This window comes from Catharus ustulatus, chromosome 7 (genome assembly GCF_009819885.2).
Source record: "Catharus ustulatus isolate bCatUst1 chromosome 7, bCatUst1.pri.v2, whole genome shotgun sequence".
Lineage (NCBI taxonomy): Eukaryota > Metazoa > Chordata > Aves > Passeriformes > Turdidae > Catharus > Catharus ustulatus.
Genome location: NC_046227.1, coordinates 11623894 through 11635890, shown reverse-complemented (window position 1 = coordinate 11635890; position 11997 = coordinate 11623894). Strand labels below are relative to the sequence as shown.

Genomic DNA, 11997 nt, shown 5'->3' with positions numbered 1-11997 from the left:
CAAAGGGCATGATCCTATTTAGAGAAGGGCAGAAAAAGAAATGGAGGTAAGGATGATTGGAAGAATTTGCAGACCATGGGTAAATTTGGGAAAAGTATGACTGTCTCCTGACTTCTAGTCTGGTGCCCTGTCTACTGGCACACACTGCTTCTCATTTACTAATAAAAGTGTCATTGTCTGTGCAGAATTACATTTAAGGATAAATAAAATAGGCTGGTATTGCTACAAAGAACTTTATCATCTAAATAAGATGCAGCCAAGGATGGTGCTGAGAGGTGGACATTGTGAAAATAACAGTTCTCATGACGCAGTTTTCCATCTGCTTATTTTTATGTATATAACTTGCTATTCCATCTTTAATGTCTGTTTTCAAGTAATGTCTGAGTGCTATAGTGAAATGCTGACCACAGGACACTTTGTTAACAAAGCTTTAACGAAAATTGATAGCAAAAATGGAAGAGTCATTTAAGTGAAATTTCTGCGTTTCTTGAAATTATTTTCTGAGACACGTTTGTTTTCAGTTCTTATGTTAAGAGTTTTGATAAAGATTCAATTCAGAATTCAGTGCAGAAATATTTTTGCTTGAGGAAAATGAAAGACATGGAATTAAAGCATTAACTGTTTATGTTGACTTTATTAGGTGAAGTGGCAAAAGTCTTAAGAACTCTCAAAACAGAAAACCATATCCCTGTCTTTGGGCAATGATACAAAGTTCTGTGCCTTCATAACTGCAAAACCATCCACAGATTAATTAGTTTTTGCAGATCAGGGATTTCTTACCACAAAAGACAGTTGGTGGCTCAAAGAAACTGTAAAGCACAGATTTTTAAGTCTTCCAGCACTCGAATGCAGGACTTGGGTTTAGCCTACCATAAAAGCAGAAAGCTGCCGCGAGGTTTGGTCAGAGCTCTGGAAAGCCAGCCCACCTCCTGCCCCTGCTAGAGGAGCAGTAGGGTCAGGCACAGGCGCTCTTCAGTCCCCTCGCACACGGCTGCGTTCGGTCTCTGCTTCCCGTGCTCGCTCCGGGCTGCTTTAGAGAGGCCGCATCTTTGCCTTCATCTACTTTGTGCCGGAATTCTTTAGCCGTCATGAGAGTTGTTTCTGTAAATCCAATAGCTGATTTATTATCTTCAGAGAGCAGAATGTGTAAAGAAAAACAGTATGAGTAAATCCTCTCTCTAGAAGGGCTTTCTCTCCACTCACATAATCCCGCTTGGTTCCAGCCTGGTATGCATAGCTGTGGAAGGGTGTCAAATGACATTCCTTTTACTGGCTGCTGGCCCTAATGGAATGCTTCTCTGCACATCTCGTAAAGTGAGGGCAGGAAATGCTGCCTGAGACTTCTACATTTTGCCGTTAATTAAAAAATAAAATTAAGAATTTGAGAGGCAAGAGCATGACAAATAAGAAATGCTCTTTTCATCGTGGATTAGATAAAAAAGGTTCCATCTTTGCATTTTAGTTTTTACCCTTTCTAAAGACTGACTTGCTTTAGATAATCAAAACTGGCTTTGAACTAACACACAGAAAAAATCTTTTTTTCTTTTTTAAAATAGCCCTATATATATATATATATATATATATATATATACATATCACAACCTTTCATTCCTTCTATAAACAGTTTCATTTCCTGGGAGAATGTGAAAATTCTGAGTAGAGCTCACACAGGCACCACAAACACACGGAATGAGGACCAGCCACACTACTGCAATTAACACCAGTGTTTAATTAGCAGACAGCTGCATTGGGCAAGGGTCTTTTGATTTTCTCTCTTCACTGAGCTTTTGATGAGAGATTTACCTACAGTTGTTAAATTCTAGTTGTTACACTCGCATGCACAATGTTAGATGTGCATGCACACACCCCACATGGAAAATCTGTGGAAGCCATGCCAGGCAAGTGATCTGATTTGTGCTTTAGGTAGATGCTTTTGGAAGTAGTTCCCTTTGAGTGTCTTCCATGAAAGAATCTGTACGTTACATTTTTGTTTGTTGGGGAGGGTAGGCTATAAACCACTGTATGCTTTGGTGCTTTTAGGAGTCCCTTTTTGATTTGTTGGTCTACTTTATTTAGTGACAAAAACCCGACGTGTGATGAAAGTGAATGGGTACAGAAGTCTGCCCTGGGAAAGGCTGCCATCAGGGCAAGACACAAACATTTACCCCAGTCAGCTTAGACACTTCTGTATTTCATTGGTGAAAGAAGTGTAATAGCCTCATGCTGTTCCCTGTTGTTAAGGCAGGAAAATGTCCAAACATCTAACTAATCCTTCTCCTTGGCATTATTAGTAATGAGAAAGATGTTGTTTGAGGTCATGGTAGCAGAAAGAAAATGTTGAGGAACTAAGAGATGGAGTGAAAACATGGCAGGGAAGGTGAATTCTCACTACCATGGGCTTGGATGAAACCTGCTTCAGGCCTACTAAGATTTAGATTCCACTTGCAACAAGCTGAAGTGAACAGTGTTTATTTAAGGAGGAGCAGCAGAGTTGCCATTGAGCCTGTTGATGATAATGATGTTTATAACATATAGCAAATAAGAGCTTGGGCATTACTCTAAGAGTTAAGAATCCTGTAGCACCAGCACAAGCCCAAACCCTTATATCTGCTATGCTGAAGCACCACTGTAACATGAGTCCATTTTGTTTGACATGCATGCCCAGTTTAGTGTAATTTTTTATTTACCTAGTTTGCCACTTTATACCCTCTCAGACTTTATATCTGAACCTAGCTAGATGATATTCCTCTGAAAGCAGGTGCTCAGCCTGACCAGTTTTAGATAAGATATTGGAAAACATACAAATAATTTATTCTAGCTGGTGGTCTTAATTTGGCATTCTCTAAAACAGAATCTATGTGAAAAATATCAGACTGTGGGACAAAGGCCTGACAGAGGTATTTATACAAACTCTATTATAATTGTATTCAGTTTCTTCTGATTTTGAGAGTATTCATTCTCACAACATCCCTAAATATACAGTAGTGTCACTGCTCCAATTTTATAGACAAGGAATTAGAGACAGAGACAAGATTTTCCTAGATGTGCACCTGTGAATTTAAATGTTTATGAAAAGTGCTTTCCATGTAAGCTGCCTCCATTTTTAGCTGCCTGAGTATTGCTGGAAGACTGGCCCTGTGTGAACTGGCCACCATCTGTGGTTGTGCAGGTAGTCAAGCACTTGTGTTTCAAATATTAGATTAGTGCCTACTTGCTAGAACACCTTTTTGTGTCCATCTGGGCCAGATAACTTGTTTTTCTTCTACTGCAGCTCCTGGCAGAATTCCCTATTCACCACAAGCTTTTTCAAGTCCCTCAGAATGGTAGCCTGAGGAAAAGGACAGCATAGTGGAAATAATCTATCTCCTTGCCTGTCCTGAGAGTTACTTTACCTTCCTGCAGATTGGCTTGAGAACAATGCTAGAATTGCAGTACCTTCAGAAAAGCTCAAAGTAGGAGAGAACTGGGCCTCTTTTTTTTCTTCTTTCTAGATGTCTCACTGGCCTTTGGGATTGAAGCATTAACGGTAAGATTATGGCTACCCTGGTAGCCACATGACTAATTTCCAAGATCTATGCAGCCAAAGTCTGCTCACAGAGGCTACTTCTCTAGGCAGCACTCAGATTCTCTATGTGTATTTGTAAGGGTAACATGCTGAAGTGAAGGGTTGCCTGTTACCCAGCCAAGTTGTGGTACAGCTGGGGGCAGCCAAAATGAACAAGTTGTTGCAATCAGGATTTCTTGACTAATATGGATTAGTGATCTCCTTCAACTTACAGTTGTTATTTAAAAATGTGCTCTAGGTCCTGCTTATTCCTGCTTTTATCCATATTCTCATTTATCCCAGTCTCATAATTTCCTGGTTAGGTAGGCTGGCTGTACACAGAGGGGTAGTTGATGCTGAGGAGTATGTGCTCATGACCCTGTTTAGGGCTGTCCTGGCATCAATCAGTCAAATCCCATCTGGCTGTAGTTATGATAACTCTGTGCTTGAGCCTGGTGTTTACCTGAATTAGGAGAAAGTGCTGTCTGTGCCTTACTTGCACTGACCTGGTTTTGAGACAAGCAGTGCCCAGCCACCTGAACCAGGCAACCTTGGACCTTGGGTTTAAACAGCACCAAAACCCTTCCTTGTACCTCCCTCCTCTGATTGCAGCACAAAATGCTTGTCTGAGCAGGGTTCAACTCTGATGTACGTATTTTAGTTTTATAGTTTGGGGTTTTTGTAGTCAAAATCTGTTGATTTTAAGTGGGGCATTTGGGAATTTTCCATTACTGTATTTATTTCCCCAATACTCTATTATTTATGCAATGTATCTGCCAAAACCCCACACATGTTGGCATGAAACAATTAGCCTGGTTTATATAGGCAGGCTTGGCAATAGTCTTCCTCAATGAACAGTTAGAATGCTGAAGATTCAGTGTCATCTTTTCCTCTTCAAGCAAGAGGCTAAATTAGTTTCAGCTGGATTCATGGTTTTAAAATTAAAAGGAGTAGAAGGCATGTTTGAAGTGCGGGGTGTATATGAAGTACCTGTAAAGTCTGGAAGGAAATGAGAGTGAGATGAAGAAAAAAAGAGGCTATTTGAAATGCAAGCTAGTAACTTGGCTTCTAAACCCATGTGAAATTATAAGTAATGTTTACTGTTGCCAGTTGGTGAATACAGAGATGTGTGGTTTTTACTTGCATGCAAAGCTATTGGTTGCGGGTGAAGTACTTAGACAAAAACATTCAATCCTCAGTGTGGGTATTCCACCAAAAATAAACCCAAACAAACACTGACGTATTATAAAAGCACTTTTTTTCTGTGGAGACAAACATTTACTTGCTGCTCCTATTCATGAGCTCTAGAACTGTTGAAGCCTCCTCTTTAACTCGCCTGAAACAATACTCCTTCATTTTAGAAAGTTGCGCAAATGTCTTAGAAACTGAGAAACAAGTGTTTCTATAGTTTTCATGAAAATAGAGTATATGTTGTACACTTACAGGGATATGGATAATGATAACTATTACTTGCTAAGTTTTTGTGATCCAAAAACTGTTGCATAGACTAGAGCCAAAGGTAAATGTGAGTGAACTTTTCTTAAACTTAAGAAAATTAAAGTGAGTTTAAACATTAGTCAGAGAAAAATGTTTTGCAGTGATTATCAAAGGTTAGTAAAAGCTTATTTTTCCTCCTTTTTTCCAGAGAGCTTCACAAAGAGATTTTTAAAATTGTAATTCAGTATGAAAGCAACTGCTACTTTGTTATCAAAATGGTGATAGACATTTTTATTCCAGAAGGTCAGACACTATCACTACTTTAAATTCTCCAAATTGTTTCCACTGTGAGCAAAAATGTGAGTCACATCTGCTTAAAAGTGAATACTAGTTGTTTCTACTTTACATCAGCATCAAATTTCAACTAGAATTTCAAATTTTTAAAATTATCTTAAATCCCAGGATTTGGATGTTTTTCCATAAGTGACTTTAAATCCAGAAGTACCTAATAGGAGCTACTGAAATAGAAACATCCAGCTTTAGTGGTTTCTGGTGGAAACAGAGACACTTTTTTTCTTCAGAAATAAATATCTCATGAACTAAAAAAAAAGTCTATACAGAGAATTTTTCCACATATGGAGAAAAAAAATAGCGATCACACACGAATGGTTTCTCATGCAGCGAGCGGGGGTGGGTGGTGAGTGCAACACCCTGGGCCAGGCCCCCTGCATGGAGTGCAGGCAGGGCTGTCCGTGATGCATTAAGGATTGATTGCATGTTTAGCGGTGCAGCTGTGGCTGCACAGCACAGGGTGTCAGTCACAGCCCTGCTCCCGGCGGCTGCCAGTCCTTCACAGCGCAGCCGTTCCATCGCTCTGGCCGGCACTGATGGATTAATGGGAGGAAATGTTTATAGAAAGGTTCAGGTTTCCTGAGTGAGTGGAATGAAACCCCCCTCAGCAATGATCAGCGAGCTCATGTCATGGAGCAGTTTGAAACAGCCTGACTGGCAGGAACGCAAAGGTCTTTTCAAAAAGGAAGCTTGACAAGTGAGCAGTTCTGGGGAGCAGCAAGAGGTGTTTTCAAATAAAAGATTCGGCTTTTCCAGAGAGGCAGCATGAATGGGGCAAGCTCTTAAAAGAACTTTTAAATCAGTAGTTCATACACTGTAAAAGGTTAAGTTTGAGGGTATAGTGTCCTAATAAAATAGTGCCCTCAAAGTCTAACTGTGCTTAGTAAACGAAGCAATGTTGCAGTGCAGCCACAGCTACTATGATGGTGTCTAGCTAAGGCATCTATGTCTGTTCTGTAACTTAAATTTTAGTACAGGCATAATTGAAGGTACAGAAAGTGTGATGAATGCAGACAGTAGGCTGAAATCCTTGTGAAAGAAATGCTATCAAGTATCATCATTTCACAGGTGTACAACTCTATTTGTTGGGGCAGTTTCCATGACTGTAATAACACAGTTTGAGATCTAAACATTCATTTCAGTTTAAAAAAATTAAATAAAATAGACCATTCAATTGAAGATTTCAGATGACTGTGGTAAGAAACAATGTAGGCTTCAGGCTATGTATTAAAATTAAAGTAAAATTCACTTGAACAAAACTACAGAGAGCAAAGATGCTATGGAGAAAAAAGCACCAGTTCATGGTGCTGCCTGTTGAAAGCCATTAAAAAGGACCTAGTCCTTAGTGTTTCCCTTTTACACTCCACCCATCAAAGTGAGGACTTAATTTACAGCACTCGTAGCACCCTCCAGTTCTCAATCCTAAAGTCTCTTTGGATGGGAAGAGAGCATTATCCTTATTTTCTAGATAAGGGAACAGGTTTATCAGCTTGCCCTCAGCGAGAAGGAGAGACTGGAAGAAAACTTGGCTCGGATGCAAGTACCTCAAGTGAGGGCAGACATTTGAAACCGCCCGTCTCAAAATGTGCTCTCCTGTTGTGAGGGGCTGGTAATCAGAACGAACAATTTCAAACCACAGCTGAGTTTCCAGTCTGCATTCATCAAAAAAGTCTCTTGCATTATCCATAACAAGTGGGGGAGAAGACATCACTTTTCAGAGCTTTCCCCCCATTCTAAAACCTGCCAAGTATTCAAAGATGGAAAGAACATCATTAGAGCCCTTGTATTAAAAATTATTTATTTAGTGATCTGTACATGGGGTGAAGCAGGGCCTCATACAGACCTTCAAAAAAATCAAGTAAAAACATAAATACATATTTTCTTACAAAAATGAGATTTACAAAATATACATACTGCACTTGTCTGACACGCTTGTTTTTTTTTTCTTCCACGTGCACATTATAAAAGACGAACCAAGCCCTGCAAGTCTGACATCAGATCTACTGAAGGATTTGGTTGATGGGCCCATTCCTCATGCTCAGACTACTGATACGCCCTCAGACAGCAGCAGTCTGCCCCCTCACCCTGAACAGGTTTTTTCTTCTTTAAAGTTTCATTCTAGACACTTTCCCCCCAAAAACAAGAAGAGCAGCTATAGGGTGGAGACTTGCTAAAAATCCAGAATGTCCTATTTTGTCCTTAGGCAAGAATATACACACACACATATACTTATAAAAACAACCCTTCAGTGAATATAAAGGTAAAGTAGTATGCAAAAAATAAAATAGGAACAAGTCAACATAAAAATTTTCAGAATAGAAAAATGTCACATTTCAAAAAGAAAACTATGTATCTGATGATAAATTTTTGAATGCTTTTCCTTCCAAGATGTGATCACTGGAAACTTAACCAGCTATGTTTTAGCCGAAATGAGAAGGTTCCTCACTTGCAATAACTGCTTGATTGTAAACCCCAACCCCAGCCCCCCCACCTGCACCAAAAATCATCGCCATGCAGCTCAGGGAACCTGAGGAGCAGGCAAAGAGTCCATCGTGAGCCAAAACGATGGCTCTGTCCCCAGAATCCGACTGTGTATTGACTTTTTCTGCGGTGAGCTCACTGCAAAGCAGGAGAGAAGGCAGGTTTATGGAAAGGAAAGAAAAAAATTCTATCTTTACATTACATGTTTTAATGGCTCTTGTTTTGGCAGGTGTTCTCGGGTAAGCTCTTCTTGCCCTCTAAATCTTGCATTTCCTTCAGCTTAGAAAAGTGATCCATATTGAACGGTAGGAAAACATCCTGCCTTCTCCTTTTATCATAAAAAGAATGTTTATTTCTGCGAGCTCCTCACATCCAAGGGTGAACCTCAACGACTTCTTTTTGTTAGTTTGCCCATAAAAACCGATCCCATGCTTATGCCTTTCTACATAGAAAACACTTTTGTTTCCCCCTTTGTCTCCTAGAACAAAGGCAAGGGGGAAAAGCCTTCTGCTGAAAAGCAACAAGTCATTTCTTTTCAGGGTGTGGAACAGCAACCCACTCCTTCCCCACAGCAGCAAGAACAACAGACTGAGGGCCAAATTTTCACTTTAGAACATTACAACAGGTATCACTGAGGTAAAAAGGAACTTGTGAGCTGACAGAACAGAAGCATCTCCCCAGCACACGATCGGGCTGTAGCCGGCTGTGCAGTACTCACGTGATGGCTCCGCCGAGCTGGAAGGAGCAGGCAGCGAGCTCGGGCTCGGAGTTACCCTGCCCACGCTGCAATTTGGCCCCGGCAGTTCAGAGAGCGTTTGGCTACTTCACGGCAGGGGTGGCTCAACATATCTGGCTTCCCCTCCCTCTTGTCCGAAGCAAGGCAAGGATGATTTTAGTTGGGTTGGAGTTTCTGTTCCTCAACAGGAGTAGCAGGAGAGAAGTAAGGAGACTTCTGAGTGAAGGACTGTCCTGTCCCAGCGGCGGCCTCTTTTTCAGTCCTCTCCCACTTAGCTGGTCGTAAGCACCACTGGACATAGTTTGACTGATCCTTTATGCAATGATTTTTTAAAAATTTTTTTCTTTCAAACCTTCTGTGAGGAGGAAAAAGTTTGGAAAAGCCTCTCTTCCTCCCTCTTCAGGGAACCATTGCCCTACTCCTATGCTGAGTATCCATCTCCTCTGCCTCCTCTGCGTGTATGCATGTGTGAGTGTGTGTGTGCCAGAGGGGATGGGGGTCTCATACTGCCGTCTCGCCTTTGCTGCCGGTACTGAGTCTGTGGTAGAAGCGTCGCCAGGACTGAAGGGTTTTGCCAGACCAAATCCAGAAGCCAGTTGTGATCCCAACAATCATGGTCATGAGGTACTTGATCATGAAGACAGTGAAGTCTGGGCTCATAGGGGCAAAGTGGCTGGGACAGGGCACAGCATATGTTTTGCAGGTCTGGAGGAGCCACGTCTTCTCCCAGGTGCCACGGAAGGCCTGCTCGTAGAAGTAACATGCCAGGACAATGGTGGCAGGCACCGTGTAGAGGACACTGAAGACACCAATGCGCACCATCAGCTTCTCCAGTTTCTCTGTCTTTGTGCCATCGTGCTTCATGATGGTGCGGATGCGAAACAAGGAGACGAAGCCAGCCAGCAAGAAGGAAGTGCCAATGAAGAGATACACAAACAAGGGTGCCAGCACAAAGCCCCTCAGCGAGTCCACGCTGTAGATACCTACATAACACACCCCACTGAGTACATCCCCATCCACCTGCCCCATGGCCAAGATGGTGATGGTTTTGACAGCAGGCACAGCCCAGGCAGCCAGATGAAAGTACTGGGAGTTGGCCTCAATGGCCTCATGGCCCCACTTCATGCCAGCAGCCAGGAACCAGGTGAGGGACAGGATAACCCACCAGATGGAGCTGGCCATGCCGAAGAAGTAAAGGATCATGAAGAGGATGGTGCAGCCTTCTTTCTTGGTACCTTGGGCCACAGTGCGGTAACCATCCTCAGAGAAGCGCTCTAGACACACTACCCGCTCCTCCAGCAAGAAGCCTGCTGCATAGGCCACTGCCACCATGAAGTAGCAGCCCGAGAGGAAGATGATGGGCCTCTCCGGATAGCTGAAACGACGCATATCTACCAGATAGGTGAGCACGGTGAAGAGGGTGGAGGCACAGCAAAGCACGGACCACACGCCCACCCATAGCCGGGCAAATCGCACCTCTGCCTCCTTAAAGTACATGAGCCCATTGGGCCGGGCTGGCTCACAGGGGGCTCCACAGTCCCGCTCCCCCAGGAACCGGTAGCCCAAGTAGGAGGGCACTTTGAGCTGCCGGGGGCAAGAGAAGGAGAAGCCAGAGGGTGGCTGTGGTGGGGTAAGAAAGTCAGGGAGGTAGCCAGCTGTGGGGTGGGCAGTGATCCCCCGACCCGCCGCACCACCAGGTCCTGGTGGGGCGTCCGATGTGTTCTGCCCCACGCAGATCTCACCCGCACCGTGAACAGGGAAGTTCTCGCAGCGGAGCCGCTCTGGCCACTGGAAGCCGAACTTGTTCATGAGGGCCTCGCAGCCCTGACGGGCCCGCTCACAGAGGGAGCGGCAGGGTGGGATGGCCTGCTCCAGCACGGTGCACACCGGCGCGTACATGGAGCAGAGGAAGAACTTCAGCTCGGGCGAGCACTGCACCTTGACCAGCGGGTAGAACTGGTGCACCTCCAGCCCTGCGTCCTCCTGGTTGGTGTGGCCCAGCAGGTTGGGCAGGATGGTCTGGTTGTAGGCGATATCCGTGCAGAGCGGGATGGAGATGGGCTGGCAGAAACCATGGTCCGGCACGGAGATGCCCTTCTCGCCGTGGTACTGCTGTGCCGTGGCACCCGCGGGGGTCCCCAGGAGGGCGGCCAGCAGCACGGCCAGCCCCAGAAAGGGGCAGCCGGCGGCGGCCGCTCCCCCGCATTCTCCGCCAGCCCGCATCGCCGGGGCGGCCGGGGGCCCGGGGAGCCTCGGGGAGTCTTTCAGAGCCGGCCGGCGCGACGCCCCAGGGGCATCAGCGACCAGAGGGCGGCGGCGGGGCCCCTTCGGTGGGGCAGGAGCGCGGCGACGGGAGGAACGCGGCTCCGCGCCTTTCCTCCACGACTTTCTTCCTCCGCTCCGACGCGGCGGCGCTCACAGAGCGGTGGCGGCGCTTCTCTCGGCGAAAGTTTCCGGAGCTGCTCTCCGGAGAAGGCAGCGGCAGCGACGAAAACAGGAGACGCGCTCGTAGCCCGGCGACGGCTCTGGCCAGCTCCGCTCAGGGTCCCGCGGCGACGGCGAGGCGGAGGCGCTGCTCCTTGCACGACTGCACGGCCCCGGGGATTTGGGTTACGGCTAAATGGATTATTACCGCGCCCGGCTGAGCCGTGTATTTTACTTCGGGGCTTAAGTAACTTTCAAAATCCAATTACTGCGCAGTCCTTCCCGCGGCTTGGCTGGGCTCCGCTCCCGACGGACACCGCTGCAGGCTGTGCGTCCGGGGTAGCTGTGCGTCTCCCGCCTCGGTTCGTTCCGTTCCACTCCGCCCGCGGCTCCGCCAACGCCGCCCGCTCCACGGCTCCCGGCCCACGGCCGCGCCGGCACACAAAAAAGGCGCAGCTCCGCGCGGGCCCCGCCCCCGCCGCCGGCCCCATTCACAAACCGCGCCGGGGGCGGGGCCTCGCCGGGCCCGCCCTCCAATCGGAGCCCGGGGGCGGGGCCGTGTCGAGGAGGGGAGGGGGAGGAGCTCGCGCCGGGGGTAAAAAAAAGTTGGGAACAACTTTTTCCCATCCCCGCCGGGCCGGGAGGAGCCGCCCGCGGCCCCCCACCCCCCGCGCTGCCCAGCACAGCCGGGAAGGCGGCGGGGGGGGGGCAGGCTGCTCGCTCAGGGTGGCCCGAGCAAACTAAAATTAACTGGCTGCTTTCTGAGCAGGCTTTGAAAATGCGAACAGCTGCCTGTGCCCGGAGTTATTAAAAAGGAAGAAAAAAAATAGAGTAAGGGAAAAAAAAAACCCAAACCAAACGGCCGGGTACATTTGCAGAATGATCCTGTTGCGTAGTTGGGATGTTCGTGTCTGTGCGCCATCACCTCCCCAGCGTGGGGGGTTTGGTTTGTTATCGCAGCATGACCGTTGCTTTTTGCTGGCAGAATAAACGCTTTATTCATGCAGATCTAAGCCCTAGCTGG

The 11997-nt window shown here is 46.2% G+C and overlaps 1 protein-coding gene across 1 annotated transcript; it reads right to left on the bottom strand.

Moving 5' to 3' along the window:
* Positions 1–614: 614 nt before the first annotated feature.
* Positions 615–11404, bottom strand: FZD7 (frizzled class receptor 7). Its single transcript, XM_033065202.1, has 2 exons — positions 8532–11404; positions 615–1101 (listed from the first exon to the last, which is right to left on the bottom strand). The coding sequence occupies exon 1, from the start codon at positions 10770–10772 to the stop codon at positions 9051–9053; it is 1722 nt and encodes a 573-aa protein (XP_032921093.1). The 5' UTR covers positions 10773–11404; the 3' UTR covers positions 615–1101; positions 8532–9050.
* Positions 11405–11997: the final 593 nt, after the last annotated feature.